This window comes from Miniopterus schreibersii, assembly GCF_964146895.1.
Source record: "Miniopterus schreibersii genome assembly, chromosome: 2".
Classification (NCBI taxonomy): Eukaryota; Metazoa; Chordata; class Mammalia; order Chiroptera; family Miniopteridae; genus Miniopterus; species Miniopterus schreibersii.
The window spans coordinates 121,983,789-122,004,422 of NC_138102.1; the positions used below are offsets into that span (position 1 = coordinate 121,983,789).

Below are 20,634 nucleotides of genomic sequence, written 5' to 3' on the forward strand. Positions count from 1 at the left end.
GGGCTGGGCCTGAGGCTGCTTTTAGGAACTGCTTCGGACGGCATTCCCCAGGGGGAGTGACTTACGCCGAGGTGGACTGCGAGGGCTTCATGGATGCTGAGCCACAGTCACCAGCGTTGTGGGGCAACTTGGGGGACGCTGGCAGGGATGAGTCCGTGAGCTCTTCAATGTCCGAATGCGAGGAAGGAGGCTTGGTGGACTTTTTCTTCCCAAAGGCTTGTTTGAATGAGCTTCTCAGCTGAAAAAAAGACAGAAATTACCTTTCCTGTCTATTTGCTCTTGGGGAATTTTGCTTTGGGGCGTTAGTTTGCAGGTGCCATCCTAGCCACTGCCTGGGGTCAGTATGTATAAGCAGAGTATTAACAGTTGCAGCACAGTATTGCTAAAAAAAAAAAAAAAAAAAAAAAAAAAAAAGATACCGTGTTTTGTGTTTTTGTTTTATTTTTGTATTAATCCAGCGCAGCGCAAACATGGGAGGCTTTTAAATAGTGCAGGGTCAAGGGCATGGCTGTCAGAGCACTCATTTAAAACTAAGCACCTTGAAGGGATTTCATTCCCAATGCTTCTCTCTTCAAGGCAATTTGTTTTAAATGGCCACTTTAGCGCTACAATCAAGTCCTGTCCTGCTGACAGTATGAACTTAAAGAGCAAAATTAAATCAAATTCACCTAACACTTCATTAACTGTGGTTTTTCTATTCAAATTTTCAGTCCCCATACTATTCAAAACCAGAATTGGTATCCCCTACAGCTCTATTCAGAAAATGGTTTTACTTTTTCTTTTTAAAATTTGAGATTAAAATGAAAAGACACAAAGAAAAGACATACAAGGTAATCTGCTTTTAAAAGGTATAAAAGCCTACTGCCAAAATAAATAGCATTCATGCCAAGGTAGGGTGTTTTTACAAATGCATGCCAAATTGTCCACGGTTTATATTCACCTCACTTCCTCTAGAGTTCACCTTGCAGAAACATGAAAGAGTGTGTAATTACAAATCAAGGGAATGAAGGCTGATCAGTATTTTAAAATATTACCTGCATAAACATTTTTTAAAACAAAAAAAGATATTTCTTTCATTATTTAGAGAAGGCACACCAGTAAAATCCTCTGACAGTTATGTTTTGGATTTCATCAAGAGCTGTACTTATTTAAAATCTACCTTTGTTTCACAGTATTAAATGAAACCCTTTATTCCATTGTTTTTAAACATTTTTGCAGTAATAGCATCTTCCCCTCAGTTTGTTAGCCACTGCTTAATATGATCATAAATACTATCTCTAGCAAACTAGTTCTGTTAACTTGCCTGTCTATACCCCTGCTATATTCTCTTGGTAAAAAAAAATAATAAAGCAGACATTAATGTAGTTGATTTCTTACAAGGTGAAACTTTATTCGCACCATAAGCCCTGTTGACGTGAAGGGTGGGGTGGTTTTCAAGGGCTCTTCTTTCCCTTTTACCAACTCCATTTCTTCCCTTCCTCCATCACCATTATCATCACTGTCACCTCCACACCATCACCATCAACATGCCACCACCACCATAATCATCATCAGTCATCATCTTTTTCTTCTTCATCTGCACAATAAACCCCTACTCTACGTCATCTATTTGCAGGCGTTATTTTTCTTTACAACAACCCTATAAAGTCAGTATTAATTATCCTGTTTTTACAGACGAGATCATTCAGGCCTCACAAAAGGTGAAGTAACCAGCCCGAGATTCAAACAGTGGCAGAGCAGGAATTCGAACCCAAGGTTAGCCCCAACTCTAAAACGTGCTCTTCAGCACCATGCCACCCTAATTTTGGCGACGAGCGCGGCGTCTGGAGCGCCGGTCACTGAATGAGCCTCTCGATGACCCGCTGCCCATCTCTAACGCCCCAGAGGAAAACGCCTGCCTCGCCGTGCAACACTGAGCCCCGGAACTCCGGGACTGATGACGGCTTACCCAGTTTTTCTTTTTCTTTTTCTTGGAGTCAGCATCGTTACCACTGCCGATGCTGGAATGGCTTGTGGCACTGTTGATACTAGAAACGCTTTCAGAGGAATGCTGTCTTCTGATGCGGAGATCTAGCGACAGATAGAGAGGATCACGTTTGCTCATAAAGACTTTAATTCAGAACAAATAAGAATTTGGGTTTTCTGAGAGGTGGTCTGCTAATAAAAGTCAACGTGGCTTTGTAAGAGCATTTCAATGCAGTTTGGTGTTATGAGTTTAATAGCGTGAGACCATATTTGCTTTAATTAATGGGCTTATCAGCATTAAGGTTCAGTGGGAATCTCATATAAGCCTCTAGCACTGTTAGTTTAATAAGTTCTGAGTTTTGTCCAAAAATGAAATGCTATGCTAGCGATTCTACTGAATACCTGGATCAAACTGTGCTTCCAAAATGATTTATTTCAAATAATTAGTTTTATGGAATAAATGGAAACTGGAAATAGCATGGGAATTAATTGTGTCTTTTTAATATTTGTGCTTTGAATAAAGTTACTGAAACCAAATATATTAACTTTCCATTTCATAGAATCATACCATGTTAGAGCCAAAATAAACCTTTGCAGTCATCTAATAAGCACTTCATCTCACAGGTGAGGAACTGAAGTGCAAGGAAGTCAAGTAACTTGACCAAAGTCAGAGAGAGAGTGAGGAGAAGAGCCTTAAGAGAGAGGTGCGGGTAGAGCGCGTTTGTGAATTAAACAGAAGACATTCCACCATGCCCTAAATTCCTGTTGATGACTTGGAACAATAATAACAGTAACAATAACAACAGGTGATTATAACGCTAGCTTTTACTCTGTGCTTACTCTGCCCAAGGAACATCTAGTTTTAATCTTAAAGTAAACCCCTGAAATGAGTTTAATCACTAAATGCAATTTTCCCATGGTCACTTAGCTGAAAAACAGTGAAGCCAACCAGAGACCTGGACTGAGTCTAATGTCTGTTGTGCTAACTGCCATGTATACGACCTCTGCATATTTCTAAAAAGCATGTGATATTCTCTAGTTACATATTTTGAAGAGGATAGCATTTTATACTTAATCACTTTTTGAAGATATTGACTTACTCCATACAATCAGCTTATCAGATTTATTAATAGTTATTAAAATTAAAATCGAAGTTTTATCTACTTACAGTGAACTGACACTAAGTGTTAGTGGAGACACTAAGAGTTTATAAAATTATTTTTAAGGTCAAATCTGCTTTTAGGCTATTTCAATTACTATATTATAATTGGCATCAGTGAAAATTAGACAAACAAAAAATCTCAGTGGAACTTACAAGATAATGGAAATTACTATATGGATTTCAAAAAGTTTCCATAGAAATAATAGGATAAAATCAAAGCTTCCCAGTTGACTGATTTACCAGTAAATGACCCATGCCAATAAAACTGGAACTGGTTACTTTTAAAACGTATAATAAATGAGTATACATGTGGGTATATAATATATGTATACATATCTCCATCCTTACACTCATATACATACACACCAATAAGCACTTTAATTTTTCCATTAAGATAATAACATGCTGACAAATTTTATATGAGGGAAAAATTAGAGCTATTTTTCAGAATCCCTAGAGTTTTCTCTCTTAAAAGTATGTTTTAAAATAATGATAACATTTACTGTTTGCATGCCAAAAACATTATCAATGCTGAAAGCTAAATTCAGGTATGTATATGTGCTACTTGGATTCAATAGTAAGAGCATAATATCTCTTAACTAATATGGAAGTTATATGAATAAGCAAAAGAAATCTGTGCGTAGGCATTTACTTGTGTTGTAAATATCTTCTGTGATTGGCTATAAGCTTTTCTGAACAAGATGTAGTTTTGCTAGTTTTTGCCTAATAAATGGCTTTCACAAATAGAGCAGATGTATTAAGCATTTAAGTATTCCAGAGTTTTTATTACATCCAGATAATAAATTATATTTGACTTCGATTAATCCCCAATTTTAAAAAGACAGGTAAATTCTTGTAATCATAGGTCAAAAATAGTCCTTGGAGGTATTAATTATGTTCCAATAACGATCAGCAAAGGCATAATTTCAGTAGTATCACAGAATGAAGGTAATGCGTTTTACTTTTCCCTAACTATTCCCTTCTTGTGCTTACAAATTTTTGATTCAGTACATGGAACATCACAGAGACAGGTAAAGAATGGTTGACCAGATGGAGGAAAGAGAGACGCTTCTTTGAATGAACAGACAAGCTTACTTTCAAAGTATATATTTCAGTTATGTGCTTGTTCCTCCTTCATTTTCCACTCCCCACCCTTTGCACCACCACTGTCCAGGTCAAACTGCCACCATCATTTACAGGCTCCACAGCAAGAATAGTTGTCCAACTCACCTTCAAGCCATTCTATAAAGAGTAGCTAGGCAATCTTTTCAAAGGAAAAACTTCATCATGGCTCCCTCACTTAAGACTTTTCAATAGATTCCCATTTTAATAGGAATAAAACCCATTTTGACCCCTAAATATGGCCTAAAAGTCCCTCAGTAATCTGGTCAGTACTTATTTCTCCAGCCTGGTTCTACTTATTTTACCTTCACTTGTTACCTTCCTTATATTAGTTTCCTAAGGGCACTAATCTATTTTCTCAAGACCCTTCTTGAATGCTCCTCTCTTGGTATTTACAATATGACTTGGTACTTATTCCTTGGATCTCCCCTTAAGTGTTGCTGTCTTAGAGAGGCCTTTGCTGACTATGCCTCCTCTAGTGGGTTCCCCAGTGTCCTCACTTTCTATGGCACTTATTCTCGCCTATTTTATTTTTTTTTCTTTAAGACAATTGTTAATCTTTTTTTTTTTTTTAATATATTTTTATTGATTTCAGAGAGAGGAAAGGAGAGGGGGAGAGAGAGATAGAAACATCACTGATGAGAGAGTCATTGACCAGCTGCCTAGCCTGCAACCCAGGCATGTGCCCTGACCGGGAATCAAACTCTGATCGCCTGGATCTTAGGTCGACGCTCAACCGCTGAGCCACGCAGGGCCGGGCTCTCACCTATTTTAGAACTTACAACTACTTGGGTATGCACAGTCACCTATGCCAGCGATCATAACAATCATTTACTTTCTGCTCCCCTACAGACTAAAAATTGATGGAGACAGAGACTATGTCTGTTTTGTTTACCATTTTATATTCAGGGCTTTGTACAGAGTGTATTATATGTAGTAGGCCATCAATAAGTTCTTGTTGCATAAATTTATTCTTATTAGTTATTCAACACAACTATGTTTGCCTAACATTCCTAAAAAGTACTTACTGTTGACCACAATTTAATATATGTTATGTCAAATTGTACTTGGTATATCTTTTTTTAAATATATTTTTTATTGATTTCAGAGTGAGGAAGGGAGAGGGAGAGAGAGAGAAACATCAATGATGGGAGTCATTGATCAGCTGCCTCCTGCACGCCCCAAGCTAGGGATAGAGCCCGCAACCCAGGCATGTGCCCTGACCAGAAATCCAACCGCTATCTCCTGGATCACAGGTCAATGCTCAACCACTGAGCCACGCTGGCCATGCATACTTGGTATATCTTAAGGAAAAACTATTCCATGTTTATGCACAGAGCTAGTAACTTAAAAAGCAACAGAGTGGATTTCAAAAAATATAAATAACATTTTCCATTACCTTTACCTTTCAGCCTTACAGCAATTATTTTGTTATAAAGCCATAATTGTTACATATAATATACATAAATTACCTTTTGTTGGAGTGGATTGTGAGCCCTTGAGTACAGGGGCTCTCTCTTTTGTATCTTCATATTTCGAGATTAAACAGAGTGCCTAATACACAGCAGATGCTCAAATAATGTTTGGGAATAAATAAGTAAATTTATTCCATTATAGACTGCTACTATTTTCAAGTTTTGTTAATAAATGTGATGCACAAATATAGAGAAAGTATAAAGTTAACATAACTTTATAAATTGTTATGTGATTTTGCCATAGTTTGATCTGTCTACAAAAGTGCTGCCTCATTCCAAATACATATCTTAAGTTTACATGTTAAAATTTTACCTGACATAAAGATTTTAAAAGTCTCAAAAATGAAATTTCAATATCATTTAAGAATACAAACTTATAGCCTATACTAATCACCTTAATTACCCTAGGAGACATACATAAGTCCAACTGACTGTGTAGCTTCTCAATATAGTAAGCAAGTTTGTGTTCATTGAATTTAATGTTGAGTTTTAATATTATAGAAACACAATCTAAATATTCTATATACATTCAACCCTTTATTACTATTTGTTTTTATTAGTTTCAAATCCTGTAAAATTATTTTGTAATCTCTCCTGACAGTCAATTTGAAAATTAACTGTTATCATTTTGTTTACTTTAGGCACCCTCCCCATATTTTTGAGCCAAGAAATTCCAACTTTTTAATTCCAGTAGATACAGTAAGCTACCTGTTGCCTAAGATAAAAAGAAATCCTTCCAGAAAGTTTCACTTCAGTTACTTGCACTGTGTTAAAGAAACGATTAAGCCTCTTTAAATCCCTTCTAGACCTATTTACGACATGAAGATTTAGAACATAAGCTGCTTTATTATAGCTCCAAGATAAGCTTTAAATATGCAGTAATTTTGCATGCAGCACATAAATCAACTCCCCCACATGGAAAGTTGCTAAATTCTTAACAGAAGTAGCCCCTAGAGAACTAGTTTGTCTTTCAATTTAAGTATATCTCATTTTACATAACTGTTTTCCTAAAATTTAAATTAAAAAAAATTTAATTATATTATTCTTTTCTATAAAATTTGAATAAACCCCTTTTATAGGCAAGTTATCAACATAGCCACTAGGATTAAAAAAAACAAACCATCCTATCATAGATCAGGAAAGGCAGAACATTACATCAATGAAGGTACCAAAGTATAATGGAAATTTTGATAGGGAAGTACAGCTATTTCCAGAAACAAATCACAAGAGAACCTCACCCAGTTTAAGGGTCAAGGAAGCATATTTAGGTTAATTCTTGCAAGGTCTCAAAAAGTTTTTATGCTTCACAAACAGGGTAGAATATTCCAAGTTGAATAAATAGAATATATACAGAACTTCTGAAGAATTGGAAGACATTCAGGGTTGCTGAAATATAAAATATGCAATATGACAAAAAATCAGAGTCTAGAACAGTGTCCAGCACACAACTGGTAACCAATAGATATTTGTTGAATAAATGAAGCTTATGAAGAGAGATTACATCAGGTTAAGGAGTTTGTATTTCATCCTAAAGGCAGTACGGGATACCTGTAGATGTATGTTGTTGGGCAGCTGCTCTAGTTTCAGTGTGAGGGGACAGCGGTGTAAGATGAAGCGCAGGAAGGCTTTTGGAGATTCTGGTCCTGGCGTAAGGAAGAGATGAGGGATGTTGATAGCAGGGTCAGAGAAAAGGGAACAGATCTGAGAGATATTTAAGGGGTGGGATCAACAGAACTTGGCAGTTATTGGGTGAAGAGAGGAAGATTTATAAGTAACACTTAGAGTTCTGGCTACAAGAAGGGTGCCATCGACTAAGGCGAGGCACACTGAAGGCTAAGCAGGTGCAAGAGGGAAAGGTGACAGTTTCAAATGTGGAGATGCTGAGTTACAGTGACGCACAGACATCCAAAGATAACCAAATGGAGTTCTCCCTTTGGGAGCTGTATATACAGATCTGTAACTCAAGAGATGAGCCTAGACTGAAGAAATAAATTTGACAATTGAAAACACATAAATGGCAATTAAAGCTAGAGCACTAGATGAGTTTGTATAAAATTTTAGATAGGATGCAGAGAATCATAATGTGAAAAATCATAATGGAAGAGAGCTTAGGACCGGGTCTTAAGAAATATCAATATTTAACAAATGGATACAAATGAGTGAACCTATAAGAGAGAGTTTGAAAGAGATGTCAAAGAAGCAGAAGAAAAACTAAGAACGTGGAAGTCATGAACATTAGGGAAGAAAATGAACATTTCAAGCAGGAAGGAATGGGCATTGATATCAAATGCTGTTAGCATGTCAAATGCAATGAGAATTTTAAATGTTTTGCTGGATTTAATGTCATATCTGCCATTATTGATCCTGAAGGGAGCAGTTTTGGTGGAGTGGTAGGAAGAGAGGCAACGTTCCAGTGGTCTGAAGTGTGACTGCCTGCTGAAGACACTGAAAGTTTCCATAAAAATTTCCCAGAATACATCTGAAAATGGGAAGAAAGATGACAGAATTTAGGAAAGCATTTTTAATCTAGTAAAGAGGTGAGCATATTGAATGCTATGGAAAAGAGTTAGAACATGAATCAGTGGAACTTACATAAAGAAGAAAACCAAGATATTAATATAGAAGCATTTTTCCTTCAGTGGAAAACTAAGGGGTGAGGATGGTGGCAGAGAAAATTATTTTATTGTTGCTTAGAATTGTTGAAGCATAATAATAATGAAAAGCGACCAACTTTTAGTTCATTGTCTTACTGTTTTAAAATTCTCTGCAAGAAGTGTACCTTTTTACCGCCCTCACCCCTAAGATGAGTTGCTCCCCATACCCACTACTTTGTATTTTGATTTTTTTTTTTAACCCTTACCCACGGATATTTTTTCTATTGCTTTTCAGAGAGAGTGGAGGGAGAGAGAGAAAAAAAATATCAATGTGAGAGAGACACATCGATTGGCTGCCTCCCGCACAAACCATGACCAGGGCCGGGGATCGAGCCTGCAATCGAAGTATGTGCAGTTGGCTGGAACATGCGGTCCTTCAGTCCATGGGCCAATGCTCTAACCACTGAGAAAAACTGGCTAGGGCTGTATTTTGATTTTTGATTTTATTTTTTTATATAAATCTAGATTTTCATACACCTTACTTGCTTTGTTTTGCTTGATGTCAGATATGAATGTATTAACCAACTGTCCATCCCCACCTTCACCAAATCAAACTAAGAGAAATGCGTATATATAACTATAGAAGCTAATTCCCTAAGGTAAATTTAAAAATTATTTGATAACGAAAGCAACTGTTCTTGAATTCTGAGATTCTGACTACATTAATACTAAATTACTCATTATCAAAAGCAGTGTCACTGAGCAAAAGCAGCTCTTCTCCAATCAGTAGATAAAATAGGTGACTAATATATTGAATGCAAAATGGCAGTATTTCTAAATTACCTTTGGGAGGGTGATCGGGACCATTCAGTGCTCCCTGAATGGCGGCCTGGGCAGCAGAATTCTGGGCCTTCAGCATTTCGATGGTTTCTCTTAGTTCTATGAGTTCAGATTCCTGTAAAACAAACAATGTAGAAGCTTTAATACTTAGAGAGAGAAAAAAAAAACACATCCCTGTTGTTTGAAATTCACTATCAAATGGGTTTTATTATATATATATTGATTGATTTCAGAGAAAGGGAGAGAGAGATAGAAACATCAATAAGAGAGAGTCATTGATCGGCTGCCTCCTGCACGCCCCTTTCTGGGGATGGAGCCCGCAACCCGGGCATGTGCCCTGACAGGAATCGAACCACGATCTCCTGGATCCTAGGTTGATGCTCAACCGCTGAGCCACACTGGTCGGGCGAAGGGGTTTGATTTTATGTACTGTGAATGTCCTGGGAGATTTGGATATTTGGCTGACCTTGTCGAATTGTATCTGACAGTTTCTTACTTAGTTAAATGTAAAGGAGAATTTAAAAAAAATTTTTTTCTTGGTTATTTCTTATAAATATGATCTGAAAAGTCCTTATTCTTCTCAAAGGGTGGCACCCAGAGCTGACCAGTACAACATAAAGCATGATATCACATTGCTTATTTTATACCCAACTTATTAATACAACCTGTGGTCAAACCTCATAGTTACATATCAGTACGCATGGGTGCTCCACATTGCATTTACTGTCAACTGGAAACCCCGAGTTTTTGTCAAATAAGTGATTTCACATTTTGCCTCATGTATTTTGCACTTGGGGGGCAGATTATTTATATTCAAGTATAAAACCTGGAACTCATCCATAACTCACTCCTATTAAATGTAATCTCTTATTAAATTCTGCTGGCATATCAAGGTCATTTTAGATTCTGATACTTTTCATACTATAAAATTTTTAGTATGAAGGCCCAATTTCACCAAGCCAAAGCAACACAGGAATTTTAAAAAAAGTGAATAGAAATATATATAATATATAGTCCTTAAAGAAGAGTTAAATTACAAAAAAGTTTAAGAATCACATTTTTATAAAACATTCTTTTTTTTAATTGAATTTAGGTAATTTTAAGATATGCCTCAAGGAAAATCATTGTATAAATTTAAACTTTCACACTTGTTTAAGTAAATTATTTTGCCAGATATGACTCACCATGAGAAAGATAACACAGAAAAGAAAAAAAACACACCGAGAGTGCTTTTTCAGCATAGGCAATATTTCTATCAGGAGCTCAAAAACAAGAAGTATCCTTCTTGGCAGTGATGGCGATCCTAAAAATTAGAATCCCTGTCAGCGTCTTAGAGGGAGAATGCCTTGGTAATATATTTGTCATTCATCATTTTCTCTAACATCTCTGGCAGAACGCCAAAGAATCAGGCTTGGGTTCTCCATTCCACGGTAAATAGTTTATTCCTACTCGAGGTCTCCCAGAATTTACAAAAAAGTAGGATTATGACAACTGCCTTTGTAGGGAACTGCTGCATGTGTGGAAATGTCCAGTGACTATTCTAACCTTACACACTTAAAAAAAAAGATAGATGATGCTAATTGAAATGATATCCAGGTTTGGAATAGATACCTGGTGCATCCTATATCTATTTTCATTAGATACCTGACATATTTCTAACAGATGACAGATTTAAAAAAAAAGAAAACCCTTTTTTAAACCTCTAATAGCTTAAAAGTCAAAGAATGTCATAATGAAAAATCAATACAACCTCCTGGATTCACAGATAGATCTTCAAACACTTGACTGCAGTTTCATTTGCATTTATTTATGAAAAAGAAAAATGATCATGTTTGTGGAAAGTTTCCAATGTCATACACAAAATTCAGATCCAATTCATCATAATTTCTCAGTCTCTCCAAGTTCTGTCTATATTCTGTCCCTGTCCAACAAGTAACAGAATGTTTACCAAAGTTTAATTTACTTTCTATTTAAAATAAACTTTCCAAGAGATACAATGTTTACTGAAAATTCATTCTGCTTTTACCAGAAATTTATTCACAAAAAGATATCTATGGTGCATACTTAATGAATCACATAATTCAAATCGTAATTTTACAACCTATAGACTGGGAAGCATGTAAATATTAAGAGAAATCAGATTTTCATCCTTGAATTTAAAATCAATAGTGCTTACACTGAAAATGAAGAATCTGCTAAAATAATGGCTTTAGGTTTAAAGAGGGAAAATGGAAATGGGATCCTATGTAAATGTCTAAAAATTGCTTAATTTTATGAGTTAGCTGACTTATTTCAGTGTCAAAACTTTAATATTTTCTACAAAAATCTCTTCTAGAAATATTTTGAGAAGATTAGAAGTGGAATATTCAGGGAATGTTGCTTTTTTATTTCATTTATTTATTTATTTATTCTCACTCGAGGATTTTTTTTTTTTCATTGATTTTTAGAGAGAGTGGAAGAGAGGGAGAGAGAAACATCGAAGTGAGAGAGACACATCGATTGGTTGCCTCCCACATGAGCCCCAGCCAGGGCTGGGGATCAACGAGCCTGCAACGGAGGCACATGCCCTTTGGTCCGCAGGCCGACGCTCTAACGATTGAGCCAAACCAGCCAGGGCAAATGTTGCCTTTTTAGAAAATTATGTTTAATATGACATAGAAGAATGATCACTTTCTAATATTAAGTATATTTTTAAAAACAACAGATATTAGCAGGCTGCAGTGTGACACAAAAACCCAAAGGAAGAATAACTAGGCACGAAATATATCCATTCTACAACTTGGGAAAATCACATCTATCAGTTTAGCCAAATTCATATTAGTAATTTTTTAGGACAGCTTTATAAGTCTAAGCAAGCACCTATAAAACATTCCACCCTCTTTAATTAAAAACATAGTTAAGTTCTACATTGAAAATCCTTGCAAGCTTGAACAAGTTCTCTCTCCATATATGCAAAACTTCCTTCCTTCTTATTATTTCAGATGAGACCTACTTTCACCATCACTCCAATTAGAACCATCTTTCTCTGAGTCTTTCCGTACGATCTTCCCCCTTTGCTTTAAATATCCTTCCTCACTGTTAAAGGCCAAGTGATATTTTAAAACTGGAGAACCAAAAATAAAATTTCATTTATCTACAATGAGCCATTCAAGACGATGATGCCCCAAACACCTGCTGACTAGGTAGGATTCCACTTTTCCTTTAGAGTTTCTTGTGTAAAAGAATCTGGATGGGGTCAGCACCTCTTCTGTTTTATACGTGTTTCTGAGGCTAAACAAATTATGAAGGCCAGACTTGAAATGCTTAGAAATAAAATGATCAGACATCATGTTATAAAACTAGCTTTGCTTAGTGTTCTTTCCCACTTGATTTCCTAATTATATCTGACCTTTCTGCACATCTCTCCTCGACACAGGCCTTGTTGAGTATCCCACAAGCTTGGTAACAAATCTCATCAACCCACTTGACCTTCTAGGCCAGGCTCTTACAAATTTCTACCAAACCTGTCTTTTGCTTCCTCACATTGGCACTCAGTTAATATCACACTATTGAGCTGTAGTTCCTTTGAACATATCACACTCCCCCACCCCTTTGTACATGGCTTGGAATCATGCAGTTTTCTACTGAAAGAACCTGGCTAGCCCTGGTTCTAACAAAACAAACAAAATTCTCCAAATCCCAGTAGAGTAAGTAACCTGAATCCACAACTAACTAATGAATGTATTTTATGACTCTGTTAATAAATTTTTTAAAATACTTCTTGATAAAAAAATATTTTAACCTGAGCCTGTATGTCAAGACCCATTTGGACTACAAAATTTTAGCTTTGACATCTATTTCCAGAGGCTTGGCTTTGAATTTTCTCATTTTTAAGGTTTAAGTTTCTATTTATATAGTTGCTCAAAAAAATAGTTTCACAGAGGTAGGAAAGAACAATCCCTAGACTTTATATAAGGATCAATATCTGAGCTCCATCACTCTGACCTTCTAACAAGACTAACCTAGCCCACCTTAATGTATGTTCTAATTACCTGTGGCAATGCAGCTCTAGGGAACTGATTTGAAAGTCTTCTAATTATCAGTGGGGAGGGTCTTAGTGATTTTGCAAAGATTTAGCAGTAGTTCTGTAAAAACATAGATTTGTAAATCATAAAAATAAAGATTTGCAGAATTCTTGCTATTTTGTTGACTCATATTACAGCCTTACTCATCTGGCATTCTACAAGAAAATAAAACTCTAACCAATGATTTTTCAACTCTGATAAAAAATGGTACATAGCTAGTACCCCTCTAGATACAGAGAAAATAAATTATTTCATTACATATAATAGATGCCTCAGGGCATTCGGTCTTAATTCTTTGAAAGAATCTTGATGGAGAAGCGCCAGTAAAGGAAAAACCTGAAATCCAGGTAAAATTCTTGATCAAACTGTGTCACTATCACAATATGTTGAGCCTTACTTTAAGTCCGAGGCAATTTCTAGAGAGAATTTCACCCTCCAGCTAGTATTACTGACATACATCCTACTTCTGGACTTACAATGATATGACAAGGGGTCTTCTAGTGGCTATTGGGAATGCTGCTAAGCTGTTGGAAAATGCTGCTAGGTGGATTTTCATTAACTTTTATCATGTTAGTCTACTGTCAAAAACCTTTGAATGGCTCCTTGTTTTCCAAAGACCAGATTCTTTAAACATTTTTCTAGCCTCAGTGCCACATTTTCCTCCACATTCCTGCTTTTTCCCTTAATGTCTCCAATAACTTCCCTGCTGGCTGCTCATGCTCATGGTGCTCCTTCCTCTACGACATCCAGGCCTCCATGTCCCCTGAGTTAACTTTCTTCACCCTCCCAGAGCCTGAGGAGGCTCCTCCGTCACCTCTGCTCTGAAACCAGTGTGAACATGCCCTGGTCCCCTGTGAGAGCTCTCAGGCCACAGAGCTGTTAGGCTCTAATTGTCCCCCAAATGTTCTGCCTCCTGAGTTATTCATACATGTGCTTTTCTTTCCTACCAGGCTGTAAGCTTATAAAAGCAGTGTTCTGGCACATAAATTTGGCAAGAAAATCAGTGTGATTTGGCTTCTGGAAACAAGGAACGATTTTAGGACGCTATTCAAGAAAGTGATTTGGGTGCATAAAGGGAACTAAAATTTTGATTTAGTTTTCAGACTATTAATGCCATCAGATTGTGATAATCAAATTTTGAAGCCAAACCAGCCAGAAGACTTGGCCTTGAGTCCTAGATTAGTTTCTCTATTAAGTACACAACCAAGAGCATTAGCCACCTTGGCCTTTTGTTTTGTTTTTGTTTGCTTTTATTGAATTTAGAGAAAGAGAAGAAGGGAGAGAGAGGGGGAGAGAGAGACATCGATTTGTTGTTCCACTTACACATTCATTGGTTGATTCGTATATGTGCTCAGGCCAGGGATCAAATCCCCAACCTTGGGGTATGGGGATGACGCTCTAACCAACTGAGCTACCCGGCCAGGGCCAGCCTTTGGTTCTGTATGTGTTAGCACCCTACCTTGCTTCCCCATTTGCTCATTCCCAGCTTAAAAGTTTTCAGGGGTGCTTATCTTCACTTGCTTTAACTATAGTTTTATTTAGTCTGTCCCTTACTAGAATACAAACTCTATTTTACATTATAACCAGTTACAAAATAGGATGTAAACAATGTGCGCATGGAGATATATACATATACACACACACACACACTCATATATACATATATATACACACACACATGCATATATATATATATATATATATATATATATATATATATGAATCTTAGTAGCTAGAACAGCACCTCCCATAGAGTAGAAATTCAGTATAACTTGAGTAAATGACTAGATGGACACTGCACAAACCATGGAACTCCGGGAACAGAGGTTCAAAACCTCTGCTCTGAATTCTCTAATCTTCTCCTCAGGATTGTTGGTTCACCAGAGAGCAATATACCCTTTTATCTCAGCTCCCTGGAGAAATGGCTTTACTGAAATGTGATTAAATGTTATGCCCTCAGCCTTTAGAGAAATGCCTATTTGAACAGTGATTTTGTCTTTTGTTATTCCATGACCTCAATTTGAGAAACTTTACAATACATTTGTTCTTGAATTCAGTGCCGAAATGCTTGTCTCTTCGATCTAAATTATGTTCTGCTCGGAGAATGAGAGCTAAGGATGCCAAGCGGCCTCGCTCTGTGCCTAGTGTCCCTCGCATGCAAGTCAGTTGGCGCTTCGCGGCAGTCATTATACAGGCTCTGCTATCTTGTTAGATACATTCCTCTACTGGACTTCACTTGATTCTGTCACCGAGTTGTGCTACACATATTGCAATGAACTTTATAAGAATCTCCAAAAAGAAGAAAAAAATCAAAACCACTTGGAAATAGGCAAGTTATAAATCTCAGATTAACAAGCTAGTTACTAGCATGTTGTGTGTGTACAGCTTGCAATTAGAAGAGCAATAAGTTAAACAAAAAAGGGGGTGATTTCAGACGTCATGATATCCTCTGAGAAAATTTAATAGATTTACCAGTGTCACTCCAAGAATAATGACAATACTGAGCACATAAATTATAACATTCCTTGTGTTATGGAGATGTATCTTAAAGTATTCAGGCATAATTCAGAGGCATTATAAATTAACAAACCAGCATATTTTTTTCAAATTTCTATGAGATTTTTTATTTACAAATAAAAAAAGAGTTGAAGGAAAATGGGGCATATTAATTTTTTTAATTAATGAATTTTATTTTATTTTAGAGAGAAGAAGGAAGAGGGAGGGAGAGAAAAAGGAACATTAATGTGAGAGAGAAACATCGATCAGTTGCCTCCTGTAAGCACCCCAACACAGATCAAACCTGCAACCTGGGTATGTGCCCTGACCAGAAATTGAACCCACAACCTTTTGGTGCATGGGACGACACTCCAACCAACTGAGCCACACCAGCCAGGACAAAAATATATTAATTTTAACTTCTTAAAGATTTCCAGCAATATGCTGGGCATATGGCCAATGATGAATTTGTTTTTCTTACACTTGTAAAGGGAAAAAAGTAGAGATATGTAAAGAAAGGTAACCGCTATTGACTACCCACTGCATGTGACATTATTATAGTATCTCCCTTATTCTTCATAATGACTCTACAAAGTAGTTGTTTAAGCCCCAATTTAAAATAATGAATGTGAGGGTCAGAAAAGGAAGATTCCACAGCTTAATCTTAAGAGATCCCCCTGAGATTCACGCTCCAGCCTCCTGAGCTCTAAGGTTTCCATTCTTTCCCATTCAGCTGTCCTAAAAGGCCTTGTAATTATGTTTGCCGACTTCTTAAGTTACATAGTGAAGTGGTAGAAGGTAACCCCCATCCAAAAAGATGAAGATAAAATTTAAGTGCTCAAAAGGAGCACGTTATCTTCCCTTGCAGAACAGGTTTGACGGGAATGGGCAGTGTCCTCTTTCAGGGGCAGGAGAAACGCATGAAATAGGAGAATGGGAGATAAGGGTGAACAGAACACAGTTTGCTAACTATGCCAGGCAATTATAGGACTATCTGATTTTCTCTTTTGGTTTAATTGGGCTCTTCATTCTGGTTTGTGTTTCTGTTTTTAACTTAAAAAATGGTAAACTGACCAAACTTGATAATACATGCTAGTTTTTTAAATCTAAAGGCACACTTTATAGAACTAAAGACAAAATTGAAGCCACCCCTATAGATAGTGGTTCTGAAAATATCCCAAACCTCTTAGATTATGAATCTCTTTGAGAATTAGATGAAAACTGTAGACATCTGCTCACATTATACACATATGCAGTTTTTAAAACTATTTCCATACAATTTGAGAGACTTCATGTGTCTCTGACACCCATCCAAAGACTCAGGTTAGGGCCACCAAGCGAATGGCAGAGGTAAGTTACTGGTCATCAAATGGAAAGTGCCCAGGTTGTTTCTAGGAAGTGTGGAATTGTTGATATTTCTGCCTTTGGGAACTAACTTCTCTGTTTCTTTCTTTCTTTTTTTTAATTCTCACCTGAGGCTATTTTTTCCGCTGCTTTTCAGAGAGAGTGGAAGGGAGAGAGAGAAACATCCATGTGAGAGAGACACATCAATTGGTTGCCTCCCTCATGCACCCTGACTGGGGCTGGGGATGGAACCCTCAACCGAGGTATGTGCCCTTGGTTGGAATCGAACCCAGGACCCTTCAGTCCGCGGGCCAACGCTCCAACCATTGAGCAAAACCGGCTAGGGCTGTTTCTTTTTAGTTTTCCTTTTTCTACTTCATAAAATCCTTCACGTTTACTTTAAAGTTTTTGGTATAACTTAATTCTACTTAAAAGACAGCATCCCCAGATGCCAACTCATCCTTTTTACTGCAGAATTATACAGGATTGTCTCTTGTCCCATAGGAGCTGTAATGTAAATCCCCTAGTTTGTAGAATCCTAACATCTGTTCCAGGCCCTCTTCGTGGGTAGCTCAGCCACAGGCTTTCTGCATGGCATTTGTGAACATTATTGTCAGAGCGCCATTGTGTCAAATGCATAACAAATTGTCCCTAAAATATTCTCTCTTCCTCTACAATTATTTCTCTTTCTTAGTAGCGGGTATTCTTTTAATAGTTACAGTCAGAGGTAAAATAATAGATTACCTAGAAAGAACTGTATGTGTGTGCATATGCGTGTGTGTGTTCCGATATGGATTCGCCTGAATCATAAATCCTTAGACTAAAATCTGAAAAGAAAAGCCATTACCTTGTCATTGTTCCACTTTAGCATAGGATGGATGCTCTGCAGTATTATTTTTAAGGAGCGGCATCTCGGGTAATGTTTAAACATCCTATGCAACTTGCTGCCTTATTTCAAGCCCCAGTGGCAATTCCTGGACATACCTTTTGTTCCGCTGTCATGGTTAGACTTTGCAGTCGGCCAGTCATATTCCCTAAACTCTTTTCAAAAGCTGCTACGAGGTGAGCCTGTGAACAAAATGGAAGGAACAGATGTCCAATGTCAGAAACTTATATGGATGGATGAAAATGCTTCACTTTACAAAATGCTTAATTTCAGGCATTCCGACTCTTTAAACACCACGACCATCACCGTCAGCTTTCCATGGGGTCTCTCCATGAACACAAATCTTCATTTATCATTTTTAGGCTTCAGCTTAAAATCGGTGTTTCAGTCTCTTGACATGACATTTCATGTGAGTTCACCTTCTGAAAGGGGATGGCATTTTGCAAATAATGACACCTTCTAGCTTGCCCATCGTGGAGGATTTGACATGTAAAATGCTGAAAAGAGTTCTGAGTTGCCACATTTTTAGACGTAAATCCCAAGTGGAGGTCAGAGCGATAGTCAATGGGCAAATGTTCATCTTTATACCTGCACTGTGACCTCTGAAGATACTGTTAACTCCTTGACTCTCATGACACTCTCCTTCAAGTGTCAGACATCTGCTGAAAGCTATACCATTATCTTTCCTTTGTCTACTTACAAAGAACTGAATCGAAAAGAGTTGTCTTCACTTTCCAAATTCTTTTCAATAAAAGGGCTTTTATTTCTACTTTATTCCCTTCAACTAAGGAAGTATAGGTAGGCCAGCGAGAAATAATAATTGGTCCTATTTTATTTCACATTAATTTTCTGGCTCTGCGGTTTTATTTTAAATCTCAGAGAATTATACCTATCGCAGCAGATCGCTGTGAGTCTTGTGATGAAGTATTGGGCAATCTAATTATAGCTCTAAAATAGGCCAGTTTTTATTAACATGCCATTTTGCAATAGCTTGACCCACAAAATATTAAGCGTGAGGACGTGCTGCATTCTTACACGGTGGCTGGAGGCAGAACTCCAGGTATGTGATCTCAAACTGATCAACCTTAAAAGGATGTAACCTACATCTATAATAAACTATGTGTGGGTAACAGTTTGGCAATCCTTAGCCAAAGATTAATTTTTTGAGGGGAAAAAGAGAGAGGACTCAAAACGCATCACCTTGTAACTGTAGCAGAGCTGAAAGGCTGAGGTGCCTATTATCGAGTGGATCGCTGGGGGTCCAAGAGTTAGGGCACTACAAGTTTATGGCAGCTCTAGTGGCAGCTAGGAGTTTATTCCATTATTGGCAACAGCAAGAATGTACAAGTCCCTTCCATTAGCATCATGATACAAAGGTGTCTTTGTTTCAAGCTCTAAGTTTTTGCTGGGCGGCCTTTCTTTTCCTGACACTAGTGCAGAGAGCAAGGTAACTTGTAGAGAAGGCCCCATCTTTTGATCTTACGTCTATCAGTACGACTCTAGTCTTTTTCGACTCCCTCCTCCTGCTTTCCCCCTTCCCTTCCTCTCATACACGCACACATCTTGAGAATTACACTCAAAGGTTTGTTAGCAGATTTAATGGGATAAATAACACTTTAAAAAATTTATTTCAGAGAGAGGAGGAGGCGCGGGAGCGAGAGAGAGAGAGAGAGAGAGAGACATCCATGTGAAAGAGAAACATCCATCCGTTGCCTCTCACATGAGCCCCAACAGGGGATTGAACCTGCAACCTTTTGGTGCACAGGATGACGCTCCAACCAACTGAACGGTACTGGTCAGGGAAGGATAAATAACACTGTTTTTGTTTTTTTTAAAGGAATATTATCTTACAGTTTAAAATGATTTCATTGACAAGGAATGTTACTACATCAGACTTAGTACCCTCAGAAATTAACATAAGGTCATGTCCCACTTTCTCCTATACTTAACCTGTGCATTTTTTTTTATTGTAAAAATACATATAAAAGTGAACAAAATGAAAATATGTAGCTCACTGGTTTACCACATAGTAAACATTCATGCACGCACCAGCCCAGTCAAGAAATAGGGCACTGGAAGACCCTAGGGGCCCTCCCTTGCCCCTCCCCCACTACATCTCCTCTCCTTTCCCCAAAGATGAGCACTATTGTAACAGTTGTAGTAGTTATTTCTTGCTTCTTTATAGTTTTGCTACATAAGCTTACAGCCCTAAAAATTATGTTTTAGCTTTGCCTATTATGAAAACATTCAAGCGGAATCAAATGGCAGGATTTCTGTGTATGACTGCTATCTTTTCCTTAACATCCTGCTTTTCACATTCATCCCTGTGCTGTATAGCAGGAGTTAGATTTTGCTGTAAAGTGTTGCTTTGTGTAATTTATAATATATTTGGCCATGATAACCATTTGTGCTGATTTCAGTTTAGACTATTAGAAATAATCCCACTATGACCTGACAATGGGTTACTATACCCTAAAGCTAGAATTGCTTGTTTTATTTTAAAATACTGAAAATTCTGGCAGAATACCTTTGTTAACATTTACTAAAAGAAATGCAAGATTCTGCTTAATATTGCAAAGTTTTAATTCTCCCAAAGAATTATACGTTTTAATTGTTGGACTGTAAGTCCTTGCATATACAAACTTGAAGAAAATTCCTATACTTTTCTGTGCATATTTTATCAGTT

The 20,634-nt window shown here is 37.2% G+C and overlaps 1 protein-coding gene across 4 annotated transcripts in view; it reads right to left on the minus strand.

The window, feature by feature from the left end:
- The window catches only part of NAV3 (neuron navigator 3), a 314,982-nt gene that overhangs the window by 33,584 nt on the left and 260,764 nt on the right, over window positions 1-20,634 (minus strand). For 3 of the 4 annotated variants that reach the window (XM_081125420.1, XM_081125418.1, XM_081125421.1), the window contains 5 exons: window positions 18,047-18,130; window positions 9,162-9,273; window positions 1,949-2,070; window positions 941-961; window positions 66-238 (listed from right to left, as the gene is read on the minus strand). In XM_081125420.1, the coding sequence (XP_080981546.1) occupies window positions 66-238; window positions 941-961; window positions 1,949-2,070; window positions 9,162-9,273; window positions 18,047-18,130 (512 nt within the window). The remainder of the gene's footprint in view (window positions 1-65; window positions 239-940; window positions 962-1,948; window positions 2,071-9,161; window positions 9,274-18,046; window positions 18,131-20,634) is intronic. The other variant, XM_081125419.1, reaches the window with a different exon arrangement.